Below are 24,548 nucleotides of genomic sequence, written 5' to 3'. Positions count from 1 at the left end.
TGGTGTGTGACAGTGGTGGAGAGTGGTGTGTGACAGTGATGGAGAGTGGTGAGTGACAGTGGTGGAGAGTGGTGTGTGACAGTGATGGAGAGTGGTGTGTGACAGTGGTGGAGAGTGGTGTGTGACAGTGATGGAGAGTGGTGAGTGACAGTGGTGGAGAGTGGTGTGTGACAGTGGTGGAGAGTGGTGTGTGACAGTGGTGGAGAGTGGTGTGTGACAGTGGTGGAGAGTGGTGTGTGACAGTGGTGGAGAGTGGTGTGTGACAGTGGTGTGTGACAGTGATAGAGAGTAGTGTGTGACAGTGTTGGAGAGTGGTGAGTGACAGTGGTGGAGAGTGGTGTGTGGCAGTGATGGAGAGTGGTGTGTGACAGTAATGGAGAGTGGTGAGTGACAGTGGTGGGGAGTGGTGTGTGACAGTGGTGGAGAGTGGTGTTTGACAGTAATGGAGAGTGGTGAGTGACAGTGGTGGAGAGTGGTGTTTGACAGTGGTGGAGAGTGGTGTTTGACAGTGGTGGAGAGTGGTGTTTTACAGTGGTGGAGAGTGGTGTTTGACAGCGGCGGAGAGTGGTGTGTGACAGTGGTGGAGAGTGGTGTGTGACAGTGGTGGAGAGTGGTGTGTGACAGTGGTGGAGAGTGGTGTGTGGCAGTGGTGGAGAGTGGTGTTTGACAGTGGTGGAGAGTGGTGTTTGACAGCGGTGGAGAGTGGTTTGTGACTGTGGTGGAGAGTGGTGTGTGGCATTGGTGGAGAGTGGTGTGTGACAGTGATGGAGAGTGGTGTGTGACAGTGGTGGAGAGTGGTGTGTGACAGTGGTGGAGAGTGGTGTGTGACAGTGGTGGAGAGTGGTGTGTGGCAGTGGTGGAGAGTGGTGTGTGGCAGTGGTGGAGAGTGGTGTGTGGCAGTGGTGGAGAGTGGTGTGTGACAGTGGTGGAGAGTGGTGTGTGGCAGTGGTGGAGAGTGGTGAACGGCAGTGGTGGAGAGTGGTGAGTGACAGTGGTAGAGAGTTGTGTGTGAGTGGTGGAGAGTGGTGAGTGGCAGTGTTGGAGAGTGGTGAGTGGCAGTGGTGAAGAGTGGTGAGTGGCAGTGGTGGACAGGGGTGAGTGGCAGTGGTGGAGAGTGGTGTGTGGCAGTGGTGTAGAGTGGTGTGTAGCAGTGGTGGGGAGTGGTGTGTGGCAGTGGTGGAGAGTGGTGTGTGGCAGTGGTGGAGAGGGGTGAGTGGCAGTGGTGGAGAGTGGTGTGTGGCAGTGGTGGAGAGTGGTGTGTGGCAGTGGTGGAGAGTGGTGTGTGAGTGGTGGAGAGTGGTGAGTGGCAGTGGTGGGGAGTGGTGAGTGAGTGGTGTGTAGCAGTGGTGGGGAGTGGTGTGTGGCAGTGGTGGAGAGTGGTGTGTGAGTGGTGGAGAGTGGTGAGTGGCAGTGGTGGGGAGTGGTGGAGAGTGGTGTGTAGCAGTGGTGGGGAGTGGTGAGTAGCAGTGGTGGAGAGTTGTGTGTGAGTGGTGGAGAGTGGTGAGTGGCAGTGGTGGAGAGTGGTGAGTGGCAGTGGTAAAGAGTGGTGAGTGGCAGTGGTGGAGAGGGGTGAGTGGCAGTGGTGGAGAGTGGTGTGTGAGTTGTGGAGAGTGGTGTGTGACAGTGGTGGAGAGTGGTGTGTGACAGTGGTGGAGAGTGGTGTGTGACAGTGGTGGAGAGTGGTGTGTGACAGTGGTGGAGAGGGGTGAGTGGCAGTGGTGGAGAAAGGTGTTTGACTGTGGTGGAGAGTGGTGTGTGGCATTTGTGGAGAGTGGTGTGTGACAGTGGTGGAGAGTGGTGTGTGACAGTGGTGGAGAGTGGTGTGTGACAGTGGTGGAGAGTGGTGTGTGACAGTGGTGGAGAGTGGTGAGTGGCAGTGGTGGAGAGTGGTGTTTGACAGTGGTGGGGAGTGGTGTGTGACAGTGGTGGAGAGTGGTGTGTGACAGTGGTGGAGAGTGGTGTGTGGCAGTGGTGGAGAGTGGTGTGTGGCAGTGGTGGGGAGTGGTGTGTGACAGTGGTGGAGAGTGGTGTGTGACAGTGGTGGGGAGTGGTGTGTGACAGTGGTGGAGAGTGGTGTGTGGCAGTGGTGGAGAGTAGTGTGTGACAGTGGTGGAGAGTGGTGTGTGACAGTGGTGGAGAGTGGTGTGTGACAGTGGTGGAGAGTGGTGTGTGACAGTGGTGGAGAGTGGTGTGTGACAGTGGTGGAGAGTGGTGTGTGAGAGTGGTGGGGAGTGGTGTGTGACAGTGGTGGAGAGTGGTGTGTGACAGTGGTGGAGAGTAGTGTGTGACAGTGGTGGAGAGTGGTGTGTGACAGTGGTGGAGAGTGGTGTGTGACAGTGGTGGAAGGTGGTGTGTGACAGTGGTGGAGAGTGGTGGAGAGTGGTGACGGGGAAGTGGTGGAGAGTGGTGTGTGACAGGGGTGGAGAGTGCTGTGTGACAGTGGTGGAGAGACGTGTGTGACAGTGGTGGAGAGTGGTGAGTGGCAGTTGTGGAAACTGGTGTGTGACAGTGTTAGAGAGTGGTGGAGAGTGGTGTGTGACAGTGGTGGAGAGTGGTGTGTGACAGTGGTGGAGAGTGGTGTGTGACATTGGTGGAGAGTGGTGTGTGACAGTGGTGGAGAGTGGTGTGTGGCAGTGGTGGAGAGTGGTGTGTGACAGTGGTGGAAGGTGGTGTGTGAGAGTGGTGGAGAGTTTTGTGTGGCATTGGTGGAGAGTGGTGAGGGGCAGTGGTGGAGAGTGGTGTGTGGCATTGGTGGGGAGTGGTGTGTGACAGTGGTAGAGAGTGGTGTGTGGCAGTGGTGGAGAGTGGTGTGTGAGTGGTGGAGAGTGGTGAGGGGGCATTAATGGAGAGTGGTGTGTGAGAGTGGTGGAGATTGGTGTGTGAGTTGTGGAGAGTGGTGAGTGGCAGTGGTGGAGAGTGGTGAGGGGGCATTAATGGAGAGTGGTATGTGAGAGTGGTGAAGATTGGTGTGTGGCAGTAGTGGAGAGTGGTGAGGGGCAGTGGTGGAGAGTGGTGTGTAGCAGTGGTGAGGAGTGGAGTGTGGCAGTGGTGGAGAGTGGTGTGTGACAGTGGTGGAGAGTGGTGTGTGGCAGTGGTGGAGAGTGGTGAGGGGCAGTGGTGGAGAGTGGTGTGTGACAGTGGTGGAGTGTGGTGTGTGGCAGTGGTGGAGAGTCGTGTGTGGCAGTGGTGGAGAGTGGTGTGTGACAGTGGTGGAGAGTGATGTGTGACAGTGGTGGAGAGTGGTGTGAGGCAGTGGTGGAGAGTGGTGTGTGGCAGTGGTGGAGAGTGGTGTGTGGCAGTGGTGGAGAGTGGTGTGTGGCAGTGGTGGAGAATGGTGTGTGGCAGTGATGGAGAGTGGTGAGGGGCAGTGGTGGAGAGTGGTGAGTGACAGTGGTGGAGAGTGGTGTGTGGCAGTGGTGGAGAGTGGTGAGTGACAGTGGTGGAGAGTGGTGTGTGGCAGTGGTGGAGAGTGGTGTGTGGCAGTGGTGGAGAGTGGTGAGGGACAGTGGTGGAGAGTTGTGTGTGGCAGTGGTGGAGAGTGGTGTGTGGCAGTGGTGGAGAGTGATGTGTGACAGTGGTGGAGAGTGGTGAGTAACAGTGGTGGAGAGTGGTGTGTGACAGTGGTGGAGAGTGGTGTGTGGCTGTTGTGGAGAGTGGTGAGTGGCAGTGGTGGAGAGTGGTGTGTGGCAGTGGTGGAGAATGGTGTGTGGCAGTGGTGGAGAGTGGTGAGGGGCAGTGGTGGAGAGTGGTGAGTGACAGTGGTGGAGAGTGGTGTGTGGCAGTGGTGGAGAGTGGTGTGTGGCAGTGGTGGAGAGTGATGTGTGACAGTGGTGGAGAGTGGTGTGTGGCAGTGATGGAGAGTGGTGTGTGACAGTGGTGGAGAGTGGTGTGTGACAGTGGTGGAGAGTGGTGTGTGACAGTGGTGGAGAGTGGTGTGTGGCAGTGGTGGAGAGTCGTATGTGACAGTGGTGGAGAGTGGTGTGTGGCAGTGGTGTGTGGCAGTGGTGGAGAGTGGTGTGTGACAGTGGTGGAGAGTGTTGAGGGGCAGTGGTGGAGAGTGGTGTGTGGCAGTGGTGGAGAGTGGTGTGTGGCAGTGGTGGAGAGTTGTGAGTGACAGTGGAGGAGAGTGGTGTGTAGCAGTGGTGGAGAGTGGCGAGTGACAGTGGTGGAGAGTGGTGTGTGGCAGTGGTGGAGAGTGGTGTGTGACAGTGGTGGAGAGTAGTGAGTGACAGTGGTAGGGAGTGGTGTGTGGCAGTGGTGGAGAGGGGTGAGTGGCAGTGGTGGAGAGTGGTGAGGGGCAGTGGTGGAGAGTGGTGTGTAAGTTGTGGAGAGTGGTGAGTGGCAGTGGTGGAGAGTGGTGTGTGAGTGGTGTAGGGTGGTGAGTGACAGTGGTGGAGAGTGGTAAGAGGCAGTGATGGAGATTGGTGTGTGACAGTGGTGGAGAGTGGTGTGTGGCAGTGGTGGAGAGTGGTGAGTGGCAGTGGTGGAGAGTGGTGAGTGGCAGTGGTGAAGAGTGGTGAGTGGCAGTGGTGGAGAGGGGTGAGTGGCAGTATGTGAGAGTGGTGTGTAAGTGGTGGAGAGTGGTGAGTGGCAGTGGTGGAGAGTGGTATGAGGCAGTGATGGAGAGTGGTGTGTGGCAGTGGTGGAGAGTGGTGTGTGACAGTGGTGGAGAGTGGTGAGTGACAGTGATGGAGATTGGTGAGTGACAGTGGTGGAGAGTTGTGTGTGACAGTGATGGAGAGTTGTGTGTGACAGTGGTGGAGAGTGGTGTGTGACAGTGATGGAGAGTGGTGAGTGACAGTTGTGGAGAGTGGTGTGTGACAGTGGTGGAGAGTGGTGTGTGGCAGTGATGGAGTGGTGTGTGACAGTGGTGGAGAGTGGTGTGTGACAGTGATGGAGAGTGGTGAGTGACAGTGGTGGAGAGTGGTGTGTGACAGTGATGGAGAGTGGTGTGTGACAGTGGTGGAGAGTGGTGTGTGACAGTGATGAAGAGTGGTGAGTGACAGTGGTGGAGAGTGGTGTGTGACAGTGGTGGAGAGTGGTGTGTGACAGTGGTGGAGAGTGGTGTGTGACAGTGGTGGAGAGTGGTGTGTGACAGTGGTGGAGAGTGGTGTGTGACAGTGGTGGAGAGTGGTGTGTGACAGTGATAGAGAGTAGTGTGTGACAGTGTTGGAGAGTGGTGAGTGACAGTGGTGGAGAGTGGTGTGTGGCAGTGATGGAGAGTGGTGTGTGACAGTAATGGAGAGTGGTGAGTGACAGTGGTGGGGAGTGGTGTGTGACAGTGGTGGAGAGTGGTGTGTGACAGTAATTGAGAGTGGTGAGTGACAGTGGTGGAGAGTGGTGTTTGACAGTGGTGGATAGTGGTGTTTGACAGTGGTGGAGAGTGGTGTTTTACAGTGGTGGAGAGTGGTGTTTGACAGCGGCGGAGAGTGGTGTGTGACAGTGGTGGAGAGTGGTGTGTGGCAGTGGTGGAGAGTGGTGTTTGACAGTGGTGGAGAGTGGTGTTTGACAGCGGTGGAGAGTGGTGTGTGACTGTGGTGGAGAGTGGTGTGTGGCATTGGTGGAGAGTGGTGTGTGACAGTGGTGGAGAGTGGTGTGTGACAGTGGTGGAGAGTGGTGTGTGACAGTGGTGGAGAGTGGTGTGTGACAGTGGTGGAGAGCAGTGTGTGGCAGTGGTGGAGAGTGGTGTGTGGCAGTGGTGGAGAGTGGTGTGTGGCAGTGGTGGAGAGTGGTGTGTGACAGTGGTGGAGAGTGGTGTGTGGCAGTGGTGGACAGTGGTGAACGGCAGTGGTGGAGAGTGGTGAGTGACAGTGGTGGAGAGTGGTGTGTGGCAGTGGTGGAGAGGGGTGAGTGGCAGTGGTGGAGAGTGGTGTGTGGCAGTGGTGAAGAGTGGTGAGTGGCAGTGGTGGAGAGGGGTGAGTGGCAGTGGTGGAGAGTGGTGTGTGGCAGTGGTGTAGAGTGGTGTGTAGCAGTGGTGGGGAGTGGTGTGTGGCAGTGGTGGAGAGTGGTGTGTGGCAGTGGTGGAGAGGGGTGAGTGGCAGTGGTGGAGAGTGCTGTGTGGCAGTGGTGGAGAGTGGTGTGTGGCAGTGGTGGAGAGGGGTGAGTGGCAGTGGTGGAGAGTGGTGTGTGGCAGTGGTGGGGAGTGGTGTCTAGCAGTGGTGGAGAGTGGTGTGTGGCAGTGGTGGAGAGGGGTGAGTGGCAGTGGTGGAGAGTGGTGTGTGGCAGTGGTGGAGAGTGGTGTGTGAGTGGTGGAGAGTGGTGAGTGGCAGTGGTGGGGAGTGGTGAGTGAGTGGTGTGTAGCAGTGGTGGGGAGTGGTGTTTGGCAGTGGTGGAGAGTGGTGTGTGAGTGGTGGAGAGTGGTGAGTGGCAGTGGTGGGGAGTGGTGGAGAGTGGTGTGTAGCAGTGGTGGGGAGTGGTGAGTAGCAGTGGTGGAGAGTTGTGTGTGAGTGGTGGAGAGTGGTGAGTGGCAGTGGTGGAGAGTGGTGAGTGGCAGTGGTAAAGAGTGGTGAGTGGCAGTGCTGGAGAGGGGTGAGTGGCAGTGGTGGAGAGTGGTGTGTGAGTTGTGGAGAGTGGTGTGTGACAGTGGTGGAGAGTGGTGTGTGACAGTGGTGGAGAGTGGTGTGTGACAGTGGTGGAGAGTGGTGTGTGACAGTGGTGGAGAGTGGTGTGTGACAGTGGTGGAGAGTGGTGTGTGACAGTGGTGGAGAGTGGTGAACGGCAGTGGTGGAGAGTGGTGTGTGGCAGTGGTGGAGAGTGGTGTGTGACAGTGGTGGAGAGTGGTGTGTGACAGTGGTGGAGAGTGGTGTGTGGCAGTGGTGGAGAGTGGTGTGTGGCAGTGGTGGAGAGTGGTGAGTGACAGTTGTGGAGAGTGGTGTGTGACAGTGGTGGAGAGTGGTGTGTGACAGTTGTGGAGAGTGGTGTGTGGCAGTGGTGGAGAGTGGTGTGTGACAGTTGTGGAGAGTGGTGTGTGACAGTGGTGGAGAGTGGTGTGTGACAGTGTTAGAGAGTGGTGTGTGGCAGTGATAGAGAGTGGTGTGTGACAGTGGTGGAGAGTGGTGTGTGACAGTGGTGGAGAGTGGTGTGTGGCAGTGATAGAGAGTGGTGTGTGACAGTGATAGAGAGTGGTGTGTGACAGTGGTGTAGAGTGGTTTGTGACAGTGGTGGAGAGTGGTGTGTGACAGTGGTGGAGAGTGGTGTGTGACAGTGATAGAGAGTGGTGTGTGACAGTGATAGAGAGTGGTGTGTGACAGTGGTGTAGAGTGGTGTGTGACAGTGGTGGAGAGTGGTGTGTGACAGTGGTGTAGAGTGGTGTGTGACAGTGGTGGAGAGTGGTGTGTGACAGTAGTGGAGAGTGGTGTGTGACAGTGGTGGAGAGTGGTGTGTGACAGTGGTGGAGAGTGGTGTGTGGCAGTGGTGGAGAGTGGTGTGTGGCAGTGGTGGAGAGTGGTGAGTGACAGTGGTGGGGAGTGGTGTGTGACAGTGGTGGAGAGTGGTGTGTGACAGTGGTGGAGAGTGGTGTGTGGCAGTGGTGGAGAGTGGTGTGTGGCAGTGGTGGGGAGTGGTGTGTGACAGTGGTGGAGAGTGGTGTGTGACAGTGGTGGGGAGTGGTGTGTGACAGTGGTGGAGAGTGGTGTGTGGCAGTGGTGGAGAGTAGTGTGTGACAGTGGTGGAGAGTGGTGTGTGACAGTGGTGGAGAGTGGTGTGTGACAGTGGTGGAGAGTGGTGTGTGACAGTGGTGGAGAGTGGTGTGTGAGAGTGGTGGGGAGTGGTGTGTGACAGTGGTGGAGAGTGGTGTGTGACAGTGGTGGAGAGTGGTGTGTGACAGTGGTGGAGAGTGGTGTGTGACAGTGGTGGAGAGTGGTGTGTGACAGTGGTGGAAGGTGGTGTGTGACAGTGGTGGAGAGTGGTGGAGAGTGGTGACGGGGAAGTGGTGGAGAGTGGTGTGTGACAGGGGTGGAGAGTGCTGTGTGACAGTGGTGGAGAGACGTGTGTGACAGTGGTGGAGAGTGGTGAGTGGCAGTTGTGGAAACTGGTGTGTGACAGTGTTAGAGAGTGGTGTGTGACAGTGGTGGAGAGTGGTGTGTGACAGTGGTGGAGAGTGGTGTGTGACAGTGGTGGAGAGTGGTGTGTGGCAGTGGTGGAGAGTGGTGAGGGGGCATTAATGGAGAGTGGTGTGTGAGAGTGGTGGAGATTGGTGTGTGAGTTGTGGAGAGTGGTGAGTGGCAATGGTGGAGAGTGGTGAGGGGGCATTAATGGAGAGTGGTGTGTGACAGTGGTGGAGAGTGGAGTGTGGCAGTGGTGGAGAGTGGTGTGTGACAGTTGTGGAGAGTGGTGAGTGGCAGTTGTGGAGAGTGGTGTGTGGCAGTGGTGGAGAGTGGTGTGTGGCAGTGGTGGAGAGTGGTGTGTGACAGTGGTGGAGAGTGGTGTGTGGCAGTGGTGGAGAGTGGTGTGTGCCAGTGGTGGAGAGTGGTGAGTGACAGTTGTGGAGAGTGGTGTGTGACAGTGGTGGAGAGTGGTGTGTGACAGTTGTGGAGAGTGGTGTGTGGCAGTGGTGGAGAGTGGTGTGTGACAGTTGTGGAGAGTGGTGTGTGACAGTGGTGGAGAGTGGTGTGTGACAGTGGTGGAGAGTGGTGTGTGGCAGTGATAGAGAGTGGTGTGTGACAGTGATAGAGAGTGGTGTGTGACAGTGGTGTAGAGTGGTTTGTGACAGTGGTGGAGAGTGGTGTGTGACAGTGGTGGAGAGTGGTGTGTGACAGTGATAGAGAGTGGTGTGTGACAGTGATAGAGAGTGGTGTGTGACAGTGGTGTAGAGTGGTGTGTGACAGTGGTGGAGAGTGGTGTGTGACAGTGGTGTAGAGTGGTGTGTGACAGTGGTGGAGAGTGGTGTGTGACAGTAGTGGAGAGTGGTGTGTGACAGTGGTGGAGAGTGGTGTGTGACAGTGGTGGAGAGTGGTGTGTGGCAGTGGTGGAGAGTGGTGTGTGGCAGTGGTGGAGAGTGGTGAGTGACAGTGGTGGGGAGTGGTGTGTGACAGTGGTGGAGAGTGGTGTGTGACAGTGGTGGAGAGTGGTGTGTGGCAGTGGTGGAGAGTGGTGTGTGGCAGTGGTGGGGAGTGGTGTGTGACAGTGGTGGAGAGTGGTGTGTGACAGTGGTGGGGAGTGGTGTGTGACAGTGGTGGAGAGTGGTGTGTGGCAGTGGTGGAGAGTAGTGTGTGACAGTGGTGGAGAGTGGTGTGTGACAGTGGTGGAGAGTGGTGTGTGACAGTGGTGGAGAGTGGTGTGTGACAGTGGTGGAGAGTGGTGTGTGAGAGTGGTGGGGAGTGGTGTGTGACAGTGGTGGAGATTGGTGTGTGACAGTGGTGGAGAGTGGTGTGTGACAGTGGTGGAGAGTGGTGTGTGACAGTGGTGGAGAGTGGTGTGTGACAGTGGTGGAAGGTGGTGTGTGACAGTGGTGGAGAGTGGTGGAGAGTGGTGACGGGGAAGTGGTGGAGAGTGGTGTGTGACAGGGGTGGAGAGTGCTGTGTGACAGTGGTGGAGAGACGTGTGTGACAGTGGTGGAGAGTGGTGAGTGGCAGTTGTGGAAACTGGTGTGTGACAGTGTTAGAGAGTGGTGTGTGACAGTGGTGGAGAGTGGTGTGTGACAGTGGTGGAGAGTGGTGTGTGACAGTGGTGGAGAGTGGTGTGTGGCAGTGGTGGAGAGTGGTGAGGGGGCATTAATGGAGAGTGGTGTGTGAGAGTGGTGGAGATTGGTGTGTGAGTTGTGGAGAGTGGTGAGTGGCAATGGTGGAGAGTGGTGAGGGGGCATTAATGGAGAGTGGTGTGTGACAGTGGTGGAGAGTGGAGTGTGGCAGTGGTGGAGAGTGGTGTGTGACAGTTGTGGAGAGTGGTGAGTGGCAGTTGTGGAGAGTGGTGTGTGGCAGTGGTGGAGAGTGGTGTGTGGCAGTGGTGGAGAGTGGTGTGTGACAGTGGTGGAGAGTGGTGTGTGGCAGTGGTGGAGAGTGGTGTGTGCCAGTGGTGGAGAGTGGTGAGTGACAGTTGTGGAGAGTGGTGTGTGACAGTGGTGGAGAGTGGTGTGTGACAGTTGTGGAGAGTGGTGTGTGGCAGTGGTGGAGAGTGGTGTGTGACAGTTGTGGAGAGTGGTGTGTGACAGTGGTGGAGAGTGGTGTGTGACAGTGGTGGAGAGTGGTGTGTGACAGTGGTGGAGAGTGGTGTGTGACAGTGGTGTGTGACAGTTGTGGAGAGTGGTGTGTGACAGTGGTGGAGAGTGGTGTGTGACAGTGGTGGAGAGTGGTGTGTGGCAGTGGTGGAGAGTCGTATGTGACAGTGGTGGAGAGTGGTGTGTGGCAGTGGTGTGTGGCAGTGGTGGAGAGTGGTGTGTGACAGTGGTGGAGAGTGTTGAGGGGCAGTGGTGGAGAGTGGTGTGTGGCAGTGGTGGAGAGTGGTGTGTGGCAGTGGTGGAGAGTTGTGAGTGACAGTGGAGGAGAGTGGTGTGTAGCAGTGGTGGAGAGTGGCGAGTGACAGTGGTGGAGAGTGGTGTGTGGCAGTGGTGGAGAGTGGTGTGTGACAGTGGTGGAGAGTAGTGAGTGACAGTGGTAGGGAGTGGTGTGTGGCAGTGGTGGAGAGGGGTGAGTGGCAGTGGTGGAGAGTGGTGAGGGGCAGTGGTGGAGAGTGGTGTGTAAGTTGTGGAGAGTGGTGAGTGGCAGTGGTGGAGAGTGGTGTGTGAGTGGTGTAGGGTGGTGAGTGACAGTGGTGGAGAGTGGTAAAAGGCAGTGATGGAGATTGGTGTGTGACAGTGGTGGAGAGTGGTGTGTGGCAGTGGTGGAGAGTGGTGAGTGGCAGTGGTGGAGAGTGGTGAGTGGCAGTGGTGAAGAGTGGTGAGTGGCAGTGGTGGAGAGGGGTGAGTGGCAGTATGTGAGAGTGGTGTGTAAGTGGTGGAGAGTGGTGAGTGGCAGTGGTGGAGAGTGGTATGAGGCAGTGATGGAGAGTGGTGTGTGGCAGTGGTGGAGAGTGGTGTGTGACAGTGGTGGAGAGTGGTGAGTGACAGTGATGGAGATTGGTGAGTGACAGTGGTGGAGAGTTGTGTGTGACAGTGATGGAGAGTTGTGTGTGACAGTGGTGGAGAGTGGTGTGTGACAGTGATGGAGAGTGGTGAGTGACAGTTGTGGAGAGTGGTGTGTGACAGTGGTGGAGAGTGGTGTGTGGCAGTGATGGAGTGGTGTGTGACAGTGGTGGAGAGTGGTGTGTGACAGTGATGGAGAGTGGTGAGTGACAGTGGTGGAGAGTGGTGTGTGACAGTGATGGAGAGTGGTGTGTGACAGTGGTGGAGAGTGGTGTGTGACAGTGATGAAGAGTGGTGAGTGACAGTGGTGGAGAGTGGTGTGTGACAGTGGTGGAGAGTGGTGTGTGACAGTGGTGGAGAGTGGTGTGTGACAGTGGTGGAGAGTGGTGTGTGACAGTGGTGGAGAGTGGTGTGTGACAGTGGTGGAGAGTGGTGTGTGACAGTGATAGAGAGTAGTGTGTGACAGTGTTGGAGAGTGGTGAGTGACAGTGGTGGAGAGTGGTGTGTGGCAGTGATGGAGAGTGGTGTGTGACAGTAATGGAGAGTGGTGAGTGACAGTGGTGGGGAGTGGTGTGTGACAGTGGTGGAGAGTGGTGTGTGACAGTAATTGAGAGTGGTGAGTGACAGTGGTGGAGAGTGGTGTTTGACAGTGGTGGATAGTGGTGTTTGACAGTGGTGGAGAGTGGTGTTTTACAGTGGTGGAGAGTGGTGTTTGACAGCGGCGGAGAGTGGTGTGTGACAGTGGTGGAGAGTGGTGTGTGGCAGTGGTGGAGAGTGGTGTTTGACAGTGGTGGAGAGTGGTGTTTGACAGCGGTGGAGAGTGGTGTGTGACTGTGGTGGAGAGTGGTGTGTGGCATTGGTGGAGAGTGGTGTGTGACAGTGGTGGAGAGTGGTGTGTGACAGTGGTGGAGAGTGGTGTGTGACAGTGGTGGAGAGTGGTGTGTGACAGTGGTGGAGAGTAGTGTGTGGCAGTGGTGGAGAGTGGTGTGTGGCAGTGGTGGAGAGTGGTGTGTGGCAGTGGTGGAGAGTGGTGTGTGACAGTGGTGGAGAGTGGTGTGTGGCAGTGGTGGACAGTGGTGAACGGCAGTGGTGGAGAGTGGTGAGTGACAGTGGTGGAGAGTGGTGTGTGGCAGTGGTGGAGAGGGGTGAGTGGCAGTGGTGGAGAGTGGTGTGTGGCAGTGGTGAAGAGTGGTGAGTGGCAGTGGTGGAGAGGGGTGAGTGGCAGTGGTGGAGAGTGGTGTGTGGCAGTGGTGTAGAGTGGTGTGTAGCAGTGGTGGGGAGTGGTGTGTGGCAGTGGTGGAGAGTGGTGTGTGGCAGTGGTGGAGAGGGGTGAGTGGCAGTGGTGGAGAGTGCTGTGTGGCAGTGGTGGAGAGTGGTGTGTGGCAGTGGTGGAGAGGGGTGAGTGGCAGTGGTGGAGAGTGGTGTGTGGCAGTGGTGGGGAGTGGTGTCTAGCAGTGGTGGAGAGTGGTGTGTGGCAGTGGTGGAGAGTGGTGTGTGAGTGGTGGAGAGTGGTGAGTGGCAGTGGTGGGGAGTGGTGAGTGAGTGGTGTGTAGCAGTGGTGGGGAGTGGTGTTTGGCAGTGGTGGAGAGTGGTGTGTGAGTGGTGGAGAGTGGTGAGTGGCAGTGGTGGGGAGTGGTGGAGAGTGGTGTGTAGCAGTGGTGGGGAGTGGTGAGTAGCAGTGGTGGAGAGTTGTGTGTGAGTGGTGGAGAGTGGTGAGTGGCAGTGGTGGAGAGTGGTGAGTGGCAGTGGTAAAGAGTGGTGAGTGGCAGTGCTGGAGAGGGGTGAGTGGCAGTGGTGGAGAGTGGTGTGTGAGTTGTGGAGAGTGGTGTGTGACAGTGGTGGAGAGTGGTGTGTGACAGTGGTGGAGAGTGGTGTGTGACAGTGGTGGAGAGTGGTGTGTGACAGTGGTGGAGAGTGGTGTGTGACAGTGGTGGAGAGTGGTGTGTGACAGTGGTGGAGAGTGGTGAACGGCAGTGGTGGAGAGTGGTGTGTGGCAGTGGTGGAGAGTGGTGTGTGACAGTGGTGGAGAGTGGTGTGTGACAGTGGTGGAGAGTGGTGTGTGGCAGTGGTGGAGAGTGGTGTGTGGCAGTGGTGGAGAGTGGTGAGTGACAGTTGTGGAGAGTGGTGTGTGACAGTGGTGGAGAGTGGTGTGTGACAGTTGTGGAGAGTGGTGTGTGGCAGTGGTGGAGAGTGGTGTGTGACAGTTGTGGAGAGTGGTGTGTGACAGTGGTGGAGAGTGGTGTGTGACAGTGTTAGAGAGTGGTGTGTGGCAGTGATAGAGAGTGGTGTGTGACAGTGGTGGAGAGTGGTGTGTGACAGTGGTGGAGAGTGGTGTGTGGCAGTGATAGAGAGTGGTGTGTGACAGTGATAGAGAGTGGTGTGTGACAGTGGTGTAGAGTGGTTTGTGACAGTGGTGGAGAGTGGTGTGTGACAGTGGTGGAGAGTGGTGTGTGACAGTGATAGAGAGTGGTGTGTGACAGTGATAGAGAGTGGTGTGTGACAGTGGTGTAGAGTGGTGTGTGACAGTGGTGGAGAGTGGTGTGTGACAGTGGTGTAGAGTGGTGTGTGACAGTGGTGGAGAGTGGTGTGTGACAGTAGTGGAGAGTGGTGTGTGACAGTGGTGGAGAGTGGTGTGTGACAGTGGTGGAGAGTGGTGTGTGGCAGTGGTGGAGAGTGGTGTGTGGCAGTGGTGGAGAGTGGTGAGTGACAGTGGTGGGGAGTGGTGTGTGACAGTGGTGGAGAGTGGTGTGTGACAGTGGTGGAGAGTGGTGTGTGGCAGTGGTGGAGAGTGGTGTGTGGCAGTGGTGGGGAGTGGTGTGTGACAGTGGTGGAGAGTGGTGTGTGACAGTGGTGGGGAGTGGTGTGTGACAGTGGTGGAGAGTGGTGTGTGGCAGTGGTGGAGAGTAGTGTGTGACAGTGGTGGAGAGTGGTGTGTGACAGTGGTGGAGAGTGGTGTGTGACAGTGGTGGAGAGTGGTGTGTGACAGTGGTGGAGAGTGGTGTGTGAGAGTGGTGGGGAGTGGTGTGTGACAGTGGTGGAGAGTGGTGTGTGACAGTGGTGGAGAGTGGTGTGTGACAGTGGTGGAGAGTGGTGTGTGACAGTGGTGGAGAGTGGTGTGTGACAGTGGTGGAAGGTGGTGTGTGACAGTGGTGGAGAGTGGTGGAGAGTGGTGACGAGGAAGTGGTGGAGAGTGGTGTGTGACAGGGGTGGAGAGTGCTGTGTGACAGTGGTGGAGAGACGTGTGTGACAGTGGTGGAGAGTGGTGAGTGGCAGTTGTGGAAACTGGTGTGTGACAGTGTTAGAGAGTGGTGTGTGACAGTGGTGGAGAGTGGTGTGTGACAGTGGTGGAGAGTGGTGTGTGACAGTGGTGGAGAGTGGTGTGTGGCAGTGGTGGAGAGTGGTGAGGGGGCATTAATGGAGAGTGGTGTGTGAGAGTGGTGGAGATTGGTGTGTGAGTTGTGGAGAGTGGTGAGTGGCAATGGTGGAGAGTGGTGAGGGGGCATTAATGGAGAGTGGTGTGTGACAGTGGTGGAGAGTGGAGTGTGGCAGTGGTGGAGAGTGGTGTGTGACAGTTGTGGAGAGTGGTGAGTGGCAGTTGTGGAGAGTGGTGTGTGGCAGTGGTGGAGAGTGGTGTGTGGCAGTGGTGGAGAGTGGTGTGTGACAGTGGTGGAGAGTGGTGTGTGGCAGTGGTGGAGAGTGGTGTGTGCCAGTGGTGGAGAGTGGTGAGTGACAGTTGTGGAGAGTGGTGTGTGACAGTGGTGGAGAGTGGTGTGTGACAGTTGTGGAGAGTGGTGTGTGGCAGTGGTGGAGAGTGGTGTGTGACAGTTGTGGAGAGTGGTGTGTGACAGTGGTGGAGAGTGGTGTGTGACAGTGGTGGAGAGTGGTGTGTGACAGTGGTGGAGAGTGGTGTGTGACAGTGGTGTGTGACAGTTGTGGAGAGTGGTGTGTGGCAGTGATGGAGAGTGGTGTGTGACAGTGGTGGAGAGTGGTGTGTGACAGTGGTGTAGAGTGGTTTGTGACAGTGGTGGAGAGTGGTGTGTGACAGTGGTGGAGAGTGGTGTGTGACAGTGTTAGAGAGTGGTGTGTGGCAGTGATAGAGAGTGGTGTGTGACAGTGGTGTAGAGTGGTGTGTGACAGTGGTGGAGAGTGGTGTGTGACAGTGGTGGAGAGTGGTGTGTGACAGTGGTGGAGAGTGGTGTGTGACAGTGGTGGAGAGTGGTGTGTGTCAGTGATAGAGAGTGGTGTGTGACAGTGATAGAGAGTGGTGTGTGACAGTGGTGTAGAGTGGTGTGTGACAGTGGTGGAGAGTGGTGTGTGACAGTGGTGGAGAGTGGTGTGTGACAGTGATAGAGAGTGGTGTGTGACAGTGATAGAGAGTGGTGTGGGACAGTGGTGTAGAGTGGTGTGTGACAGTGGTGGAGAGTGGTGTGTGACAGTGGTGTAGAGTGGTGTGTGACAGTGGTGGAGAGTGGTGTGTGACAGTAGTGGAGAGTGGTGTGTGACAGTGGTGGAGAGTGGTGTGTGACAGTGTTAGAGAGTGGTGAGTGACAGTGGTGGAGAGTGGTGTGTGACAGTGGTGGAGAGTGGTGTGTGACAGTGGTGTAGAGTGGTGTGTGACAGTGGTGGAGAGTGGTGAGTGGCAGTTGTGGAAACTGGTGTGTGACAGTGTTAGAGAGTGGTGTGTGACAGTGGTGGAGAGTGGTGAGGGGCAGTGATGGAGAGTGGTGTGTGACAGTGGTGGAGAGTGGTGTGTGACAGTGGTGGAGAGTGGTGTGTGACAGTGGTGTAGAGTGGTGTGTGACAGTGGTGGAGAGTGGTGAGTGGCAGTTGTGGAAACTGGTGTGTGACAGTGTTAGAGAGTGGTGTGTGGCAGTGGTGGAGAGTGGTGTGTGACAGTGGTGGAGAGTGATGTGTGACAGTGGTGGAGAGTGGTGTGTGACAGTGGTGGAGAGTTGTGTGTGACAGTGGTGGAGAGTGGTGTGTGACAGTGGTGTAGAGTGGTGTGTAGCAGTGGTGGGGAGTGGTGTGTGGCAGTGGTGGAGAGTGGTGTGTAGCAGTGGTGGGGAGTGGTGTGTGACAGTGGTGGAGAGTGGTGTGTAGCAGTGGTGGGGAGTGGTGTGTGGCAGGGGTGGAGAGTGGTGTGTGACAGTGGTGGAGAGTGGTTGACCAGACCACACACTAGAAATTGAAGGGACGACGACGTTTCGGTCCGTCCTGGACCATTCTCAAGTCGATTGTGATGAGGAGGTAGGGACAGGCAATAAATAGGCAAGAGAGAGCTGAGGAGGAAAGTCAGGTGTAGGGGATAGTAGTAATGGAAACTGCAGCAGGCCTATTGGCCCATACGAGGCAGCTCCTATTATAACCACTGAAGGAGAAGTAATAGGAAAAAGAAGAGGATAGCAAGGGAGCGTAGGAGAAGACAATGAACAGAAAAAGGGAGAAGAGAGAAAGAAAAGGAAAGAGAAAGAAAGAAATGGAAGGGGGAAAGCTTATGTTAAGTCACGTTTGTTAGAAAGATTAGAGCATTTGAGTATATACTGTGAAAGGGAAGAGTCCACAGCAACAAAGCCAGGACTCAAGTTCATGTTGGGTACATTGTTTATAAGAGCCGATTCTACAAGACGGCGTCTGTGTAGAGTAGAGGCAGGAAAGATTATTTTGGAGGAAGACCAATCAATGGGATGATTAGAATCCCTCACATGGCAGAAGAGAGCATTGTTAGTGTCTGCAGACTTAACACTTCTCTTGTGTTCTTTAAGTCTGTCATTCAGTGTACGGCCAGTTTCGCCAAAGTATTGGAGAGGACAAGATGAACAGGAAATAGAGTAGACACCAGCAGCATTAGAAGCAGGAGGAGCAGTGTGAACTATATTGCTACGAAGTGTGTTAGTTTGTCGAAAGGCGAGTTTAATGTCAAGAGGACGAAAGGTATTGGTAAAAGTTTTGAGTTCAGATATGAAGGGAAGGCATAGTACAGTGCTACTAGTGTTGGAAGCAGGTTTAGGATGAAAGAAATTTCGTTTAGCTTGAGAGTGGGCACAGTTGATGAAATGCAAAGGATAACCAAGGCGAGAGAATGATTTGTAGATAAAGGTAAATATTACACTCAAACTTTCGGCGTCGCTATGGGTTGCACTACTACCCTCCTCCTCCTCTGCACCACTACCCTCATCTTCCTCTGCACCACTACCCTCCTCCTCCTCCTCCTCCTCCTCCTCCTCTGCACCACTACCCTCCTCCTCCTCTGCACCACTACCCTCATCTTCCTCTGCACCACTACCCTCCTCCTCCTCCTCCTCCTCTGCACCACTACCCTCCTCCTCCTCCGCACCACTACCCTCCTCCTCCTCTGCACCACTACCTTCCTCCTCTGCACCACTACCTTCCTCCTCTGCATCACTACCCTCCTCTTCCTCTGCACCACTACCCTCCTCCTCTTCTGCACCACTACCCTCCTCCTCTGCACCACTACCCTCATCCTCTGCATCACTACCCTCCTCCTCCTCTGCACCACTACCCTCCTCCTCCTCTGCACAACTACCCTCCTCCTTCTCTGCATCACTACCCTCCTCCTCTGCACCACTACCCTCCTCCTCCTCCTCCTTCTCCTCCTCTGCACCACTACCCTCCTTCTCTGCACCACTACCCTCATCCTCCTATGCACCTCTACCCTCCTCCTCCTCTGCACCACTACCCTCCTCTTCCTCTGCACAACTACCTTCCTCTTCCTCTGCACCACTACCCTCCACCTCCTCTGCACTACTACCCTCCTCCTCCTCTGCACCACTACCCTCCTCCTCCTCCTTCTCCTCCTCCTCTGCACCACTACCCTCCTCATCTGCACCACTACCCTCATCCTCCTTTGCACCACTACCCTCCTCCTCCTCCGCACCACTACCCTCCTCCTCCTCTGCACCAATACCTTCCTCCTCTGCATCACTACCCTCCTCCTCCTCCTCTGCGCCACTACCCTCCACCTCTGCACCACTACCCTCCTCCTTCTCTGCACCACTACCCTCCTCTTCCTCTGCACAACTACCTTCATCTTCCTCTGCACCACTACCCTCCTCCTCTTCTGCACCACTACCCACCTCCTCCTCTGCACCACTACCCTCCTCCTCCTCTGCACCACTTCCCTCCTCCTCTGCACCGCTACCCTCCTCCTCTTCTGCACCACTACCCTCCTCCTCCTCTGCACCACTACCCTCCTTCTCCTCTGCACCACTACCCTCCTCCTTTGCACCACTACCCTCCTCCTCCTCTGCACCACTACCCTCCTCCTCTGCACCACTACCCTCCTCTTCTGCACCACTACCCTCCTCCTCCTCTGCACCACTACCCTCATCCTCCTCTGCACCACAACCCTCCTCCTCCTCTGCACCACTACCCTATTCTTCTGCACCACTACCCTCCTCCTTTGCACCACTACCCTCCTCCTCCTCTGCACCACTACCCTCCTAATCTGCACCACTACCCTCCTCCTCCTCTGCACCACTACCCTCCTCCTCCTCCTCTGCACCACTACCCTCCTCCTCCTCCTCTGCACCACTACCCTCCTCCTCCTCCTCTGCACCACTACCCTCCTCCTCCTCTGCACCACTACCCTCCTCCTCCTCTGCACCACTACTCTCCTCCTCTGCACCACTACCCTCCTCCTCCTCTGCACCACTACTCTCCTCCTTTGCACCACTACCCTCCTCCTCTGCATCACTACCCTCCTCCTCCTCCTCTGCAACTCTACAATTCTCCTCCTCGTTAAGAGATGGGTGTGAGGTGTAGCCAGGTGTGGGCTTCAGTTTTCACTTCTATCTACAGGTGTGGTTGGTGAGGGTAGCCAGGTGTGAGCTGCAATGTTCCCACTCATCTACAGGTGTGGGTGGGGAGAGTTGCCAGGTGTGAGCTGCAATGTTCCATCTCATCTACAGGTGTGGGTGTGGAGAGTTGCCAGGTGTGAGCTGCAATGTTCCCTCTCATCTACAGGTGTGGGTTTGGAGAGTTGCCAGGTGTGAGCTGCAATGTTTCCTCTCATCTACAGGTGTGGGTGAGGAGAGTTGCCAGGTGTGAGCTGCAATGTTCCCTCTCATCTACAGGTGTGGGTGTGGAGAGATGCCAGGTGTGAGCTGCAATGTTTCTTCTCATCTACAGGTGTGGGTGTGGAGAGTTGCCAGGTGTGAGCTGCAATGTTCCCTCTCATCTACAGGTGTGGGTGGGGAGAGTTGCCAGGTGTGAGCTGCAATGTTCCCTCTCATCTACAGGTGTGGGTGTGGAGAGACTCCTGCGAGAACTTCACCGGAGGGGCGTCACTGGTGATTACCTTGAGATTGACATCCGGTGCAGTGAGGACAGTGAGGAGAACAAGAGGTACCTCCGAGAGCTCGGTGCGTCGCTTAACAATTTTAATATTGTTAAAATACGATAGATTGTTGAGACCTGCCTCACGAGACCAATAATGTACAAGGACACATCTACGAGGAGCTGGTTGTTGAGACCAGCCTCACGAGACCAATAATGTACAAGGACACATCTACGAGGAGCTGGTTGTTGAGACCAGCCTCACGAGACCAATAATGTACAAGGACACATCTACGAGGAGCTGGTTGTTGAGACCAGCCTCACGAGACCAATAATGTACAAGGACACATCTACGAGGAGCTGGTTGTTGAGACCTGCCTCACGAGACCAATAATGTACAAGGACACAGCTACGAGGAGCTGATTGTTGAGACCTGCCTCACGAGACCAATAATGTACAAGGACACAGCTACGAGGAGCTGGTTGTTGAGACCAGCCTCACGAGACCAATAATGTACAAGGACACATCTACGAGGAGCTGGTTGTTGAGACCATCCTCACGAGACCAATAATGTACAAGGACACATCTACGAGGAGCTGGTTGTTGAGACCAGCCTCACGAGACCAATAATGTACAAGGACACATCTACGAGGAGCTGGTTGTTGAGACCAGCCTCACGAGACCAATAATGTACAAGGACACATCTACGAGGAGCTGGTTGCTGAGACCTGCCTCACGAGACCAATAATGTACAAGGACACATCTACGAGGAGCTGGTTGTTGAGACCTGCCTCACGAGACCAATAATGTACAAGGACACATCTACGAGGAGCTGGTTGTTGAGACCAGCCTCACGAGACCAATAATGTACAAGGACACATCTACGAGGAGCTGGTTGTTGAGACCTGCCTCACGAGACCAATAATGTACAAGGACACATCTACGAGGAACTGATTGTTGAGACCAGCCTCACGAGACCAATGTAGATGTACATTATATGACAATGATTATGATGTACATCTCTCAATGAGATGATTACATCTCATCAAGTATTAGATGTACATGTGTAGATGTACAGTAATCTACAAATGTACATGTGTAGATGTACAGTAATCTACAGATGTACATGTGTAGATTTACAGTAATCTACAGATGTACATGTGTAGATGTACAGTAATCTACTGATGTACATGTGTAGATGTACAGTAATCTACAGATGTACATGTGTAGATGTACAGTAATCTACTGATGTACATGTGTAGATGCACAGTAATCTACAGATGTACATGTGTAGATGTACAATAATCTACTGATGTACATGTGTAGATGTACAGTAATCTACTGATGTACATGTGTAGATGTACAATAATCTACTGATGTACATGTGTAGATGTGCAGTAATCTACAGATGTACATGTGTAGATGTACAGTAATCTACAGATGTACATGTGTAGATGTACAGTAATCTACAGATGTACATGTGTAGATGTACAGTAAATTACAGATGTACATGTGTAGATGTACAGTAATCTACAGATGTACATGTGTAGATGTACAGTAATCTACAGATGTACATGTGTAGATGTACAGTAATCTACAGATGTACATGTGTAGATGTACAGTAATCTACAGATGTACATGTGTAGATGTACAGTAATTTACAGATGTACATGTGTAGATGTACAGTAATCTACAGATGTACATGTGTAGATGTACAGTAATCTACAGATGTACATGTGTAGATGTACAGTAATCTACAGATGTACATGTGTAGATGTACAGTAACCTACAGATGTGCATGTGTAGATGTACAGTAATCTACAGATGTACATGTGTAGATGTACAGTAACCTACAGATGTGCATGTGTAGATGTACAGTAATCTACAGATGTACATGTGTAGATGTACAGTAATCTACAGATGTACATGTGTAGATGTACAGTAATCTACAGATGTACATGTGTAGATGTACAGTAATCTACAGATGTACATGTGTAGATGTACAGTAATCTACTGATGTACATGTGTAGATGTACAGTAATCTACAGATGTACATGTGTAGATGTACAGTAATCTACTGATGTACATGTGTAGATGTACAGTAATTTACAGATGTACATGTGTAGATGTACAGTAATCTACAGATGTACATGTGTAGATGTACAGTAATTTACAGATGTACATGTGTAGATGTACAGTAATCTACAGATGTACATGTGTAGATGTACAATAATCTACAGATGTACATGTGTAGATGTACAGTAATCTACAGATGTACATGTGTAGATGTACAGTAATCTACAGATGTACATGTGTAGATGTACAATAATCTACAGATGTACATGTGCAGATGTACAGTAATCTACAGATGTACATGTGTAGATGTACAATAATCTACAGATGTACATGTGTAGATGTACAGTAATCTACAGATGTACATGTGTAGATGTACAGTAATCTACAGATGTACATGTGTAGATGTACAGTAATCTACAGATGTACATGTGTAGATGTACAGTAATCTACAGATGTACATGTGTAGATGTACAGTAATCTACAGATGTACAGTAATCTACAGAAGTACATGTGTAGATGTACAGTAATCTACAGATGTACATGTGTAGATGTACAGTAATCTACAGATGTACATGTGTAGATGTACAGTAATCTACAGATGTACATGTGTAGATGTACAGTAATCTACAGATGTACATGTGTAGATGTACAGTAATCTACAGATGTACAGTAATCTACAGAAGTACATGTGTAGATGTACAGTAATCTACAGATGTACATGTGTAGATGTACAGTAATCTACAGATGTACATGTGTAGATGTACAGTAATCTACAGATGTACATGTGTAGATGTACAGTAATCTACAGATGTACATAACATTGAGACCAATGTCCTCCTACATACGAGGACCTCGCTGGAACTCTTACCACTGACGGGTTTATCAAAGTTTTATCACAAGTTGGGTTTAGTAAGACATACAACAAGACCATGTGTATGTTTGTGGTTTGTATAAGTTTTTGTGTGTTGGTTGTATGATAAATATATCCAAAGGTTACTTGATCAACCAGGCTGTGACTTTAGGCTGTGAGCAGACGTGTCTAACAGCCTGGATGACCAGAGCAGCAAGCCATAGCGGCTTGGTCGGTGACCAGACCAGGAGACATGGTCGGTGACCAGACCAGCAGCCAGGAGACATGGTCGGTGACCAGACCAGCAGCCAGGAGACATGGTTGGTGACCAGACCAGCAGCCAGGAGACATGGTCGGTGACCAGACCAGCAGCCAGGAGACATGGTCGGTGACCAGACCAGCAGCCAGGAGACATGGTCGGTGACCAGACCAGCACCCAGGAGACATGGTCGGAGACCAGGGGTCATGGTCCCCAGAACGACCAACTGGTAGACTACAAGTGGGTGGTATGAATGTGTATGATGGTGGATTAAAGGATCTCTTGTGTCGACGATGAGTCACAATAACGTGGCTAAAGTATGTTGACCAGACCATTCTCAAGTCGATTGTGACAATCGACTTGAGAATGGTCCAGGACGGACCGAAACGTCGTCGTCCCTTCACCTTCTAGTGTGTGGTCTGGTCTACAAATTTTTTGTGTCCATTGTAAGAATGAGTTTTTATGCTGTAGTATTAATGAGCTTTGGTACGCAAGTGGTATGGATGGGTTTTGTTATATTAATGATATAAATAATTTGTTTATACTGGATATATGAACAGATATGGTATGCTGATGGCATGAATATGTTTTAGTATGCTGGAGGTATGAATGAGTTTTAGTATGCTGGAGATACCTTCCTTGAGGTTGTTTCGGGGCTTAGCGTCCCCGCGGCCCGGCCTCTTCATTGCTGGACTGGTCAACCAGGCTACTGGACGCCGCTGCTCGCAGCCTGACATATGACTCACAGCCTCGTTGATCAGGTATTCTCTGGATACCTGATCAACCAGGTATCTCGAGTGTTCATGAGTGTTCTGTCATGAACACTGTGAGAGGTTGGCCAGTTATGCCCCTTATGTGTACTGAAATAGTATAAATATAGTGGAAGGGATAGATAAGCTGCCTTCCAGTCTGTAGTGGAAGGTATAGATAAGCAGCCTTCCAGTCTGTAGTGGAAAGTATAAATAAGCATTTGTTTGCTGATTTTATGAATAAGTTTTGGTATGAACTTGATATATTAGCATTTTCTACACTTTATTATCAATATGATTTTATTTACTATTGTTTATTGGATCACTATTATTAGTCTTGGCTCTTTATTTGTTAAGGGATCTTAGTTATTGTAACATTTTATTAAGGATTTTAGGCATTAAGAATTTTTGTCTGACTTTTAGGCTGCCTTAACCTTATTATCCTCAAGATTAAGCAGGAGCATATATACATCTTTGATATTTTAAGTTGCTTAATGTACAACTAAATACAGTAAGTTGCCTATTGCAATTTACCATAATGCATTAAGCAGCTTACTGTACATATGTTTTTTAGTATTATCAGTATTCTTTTGTAAATTTGCTCTAATACAGTAGCTAGCTTTTGGGCACTTACTTTATTACAGTAATTAACGTACTGTACAAGATATTTCATACAGTATGCAGCTTACTGTTCAAGTAGTTTAATACAGCAAGTGTCCTTCTGCACACTTAAATGTATAATTACTTTAGTAAAGAAACTGCAATATGTACACCTCCTTTGATACAGTAAGTAGTACTGTACTATGCTTTTTATAGTTCAGAACTGCAAGTATTAAAGTAAATACATGCATTATCTGAAATAAAGCAACATATAAGTTTAAACAATTTAAACACTTTTATTTTCACTCATTCTCTGAGGCCTATTGTTTGGAGGTATTAACTTGCTAGTGGTATATGATATGACTTTTTCAACAGAAACAGAGTAAGACAAATCCGAGTGGTAAACGTTGCCAATGGTCCTCAGGACTCTGGCCTGAGACCTGTCTTGTTTACCGTATATATAAACCATGTAGATACAACACTGAAGTGCAACATTACCATAGTTGTCAATGGTCCTCAGGACTCTGGCCTGAGACCTGTCTTGTTTACCGTATATATAAACCATGTTGATACAACACTCAAGTGCAACATTACCATAGTTGTCAATGGTCCTCAGGACTCTGGCCTGAGACCTGTCTTGTTTACCGTATATATAAACCATGT

The 24,548-nt window shown here is 52.6% G+C and overlaps 1 protein-coding gene across 1 annotated transcript in view; it reads left to right on the top strand.

Annotated features, from left to right (window-relative positions):
• Positions 1-24,170, top strand: part of LOC123748294 (uncharacterized) — a 49,995-nt gene extending 25,825 nt beyond the window's left edge. The window contains exon 3 of the mRNA XM_069301657.1: positions 19,315-24,170. Within this exon, the coding sequence (XP_069157758.1) occupies positions 19,315-19,478 (164 nt within the window). The 3' untranslated portion in view covers positions 19,479-24,170. The remainder of the gene's footprint in view (positions 1-19,314) is intronic.
• Positions 24,171-24,548: the final 378 nt, after the last annotated feature.

Source organism: Procambarus clarkii, chromosome 46 (genome assembly GCF_040958095.1).
Source record: "Procambarus clarkii isolate CNS0578487 chromosome 46, FALCON_Pclarkii_2.0, whole genome shotgun sequence".
Taxonomy (NCBI): domain Eukaryota; kingdom Metazoa; phylum Arthropoda; class Malacostraca; order Decapoda; family Cambaridae; genus Procambarus; species Procambarus clarkii.
Note: the sequence above shows the minus strand (reverse complement) of the source record. Positions and strands in the feature narration are given on the sequence as shown.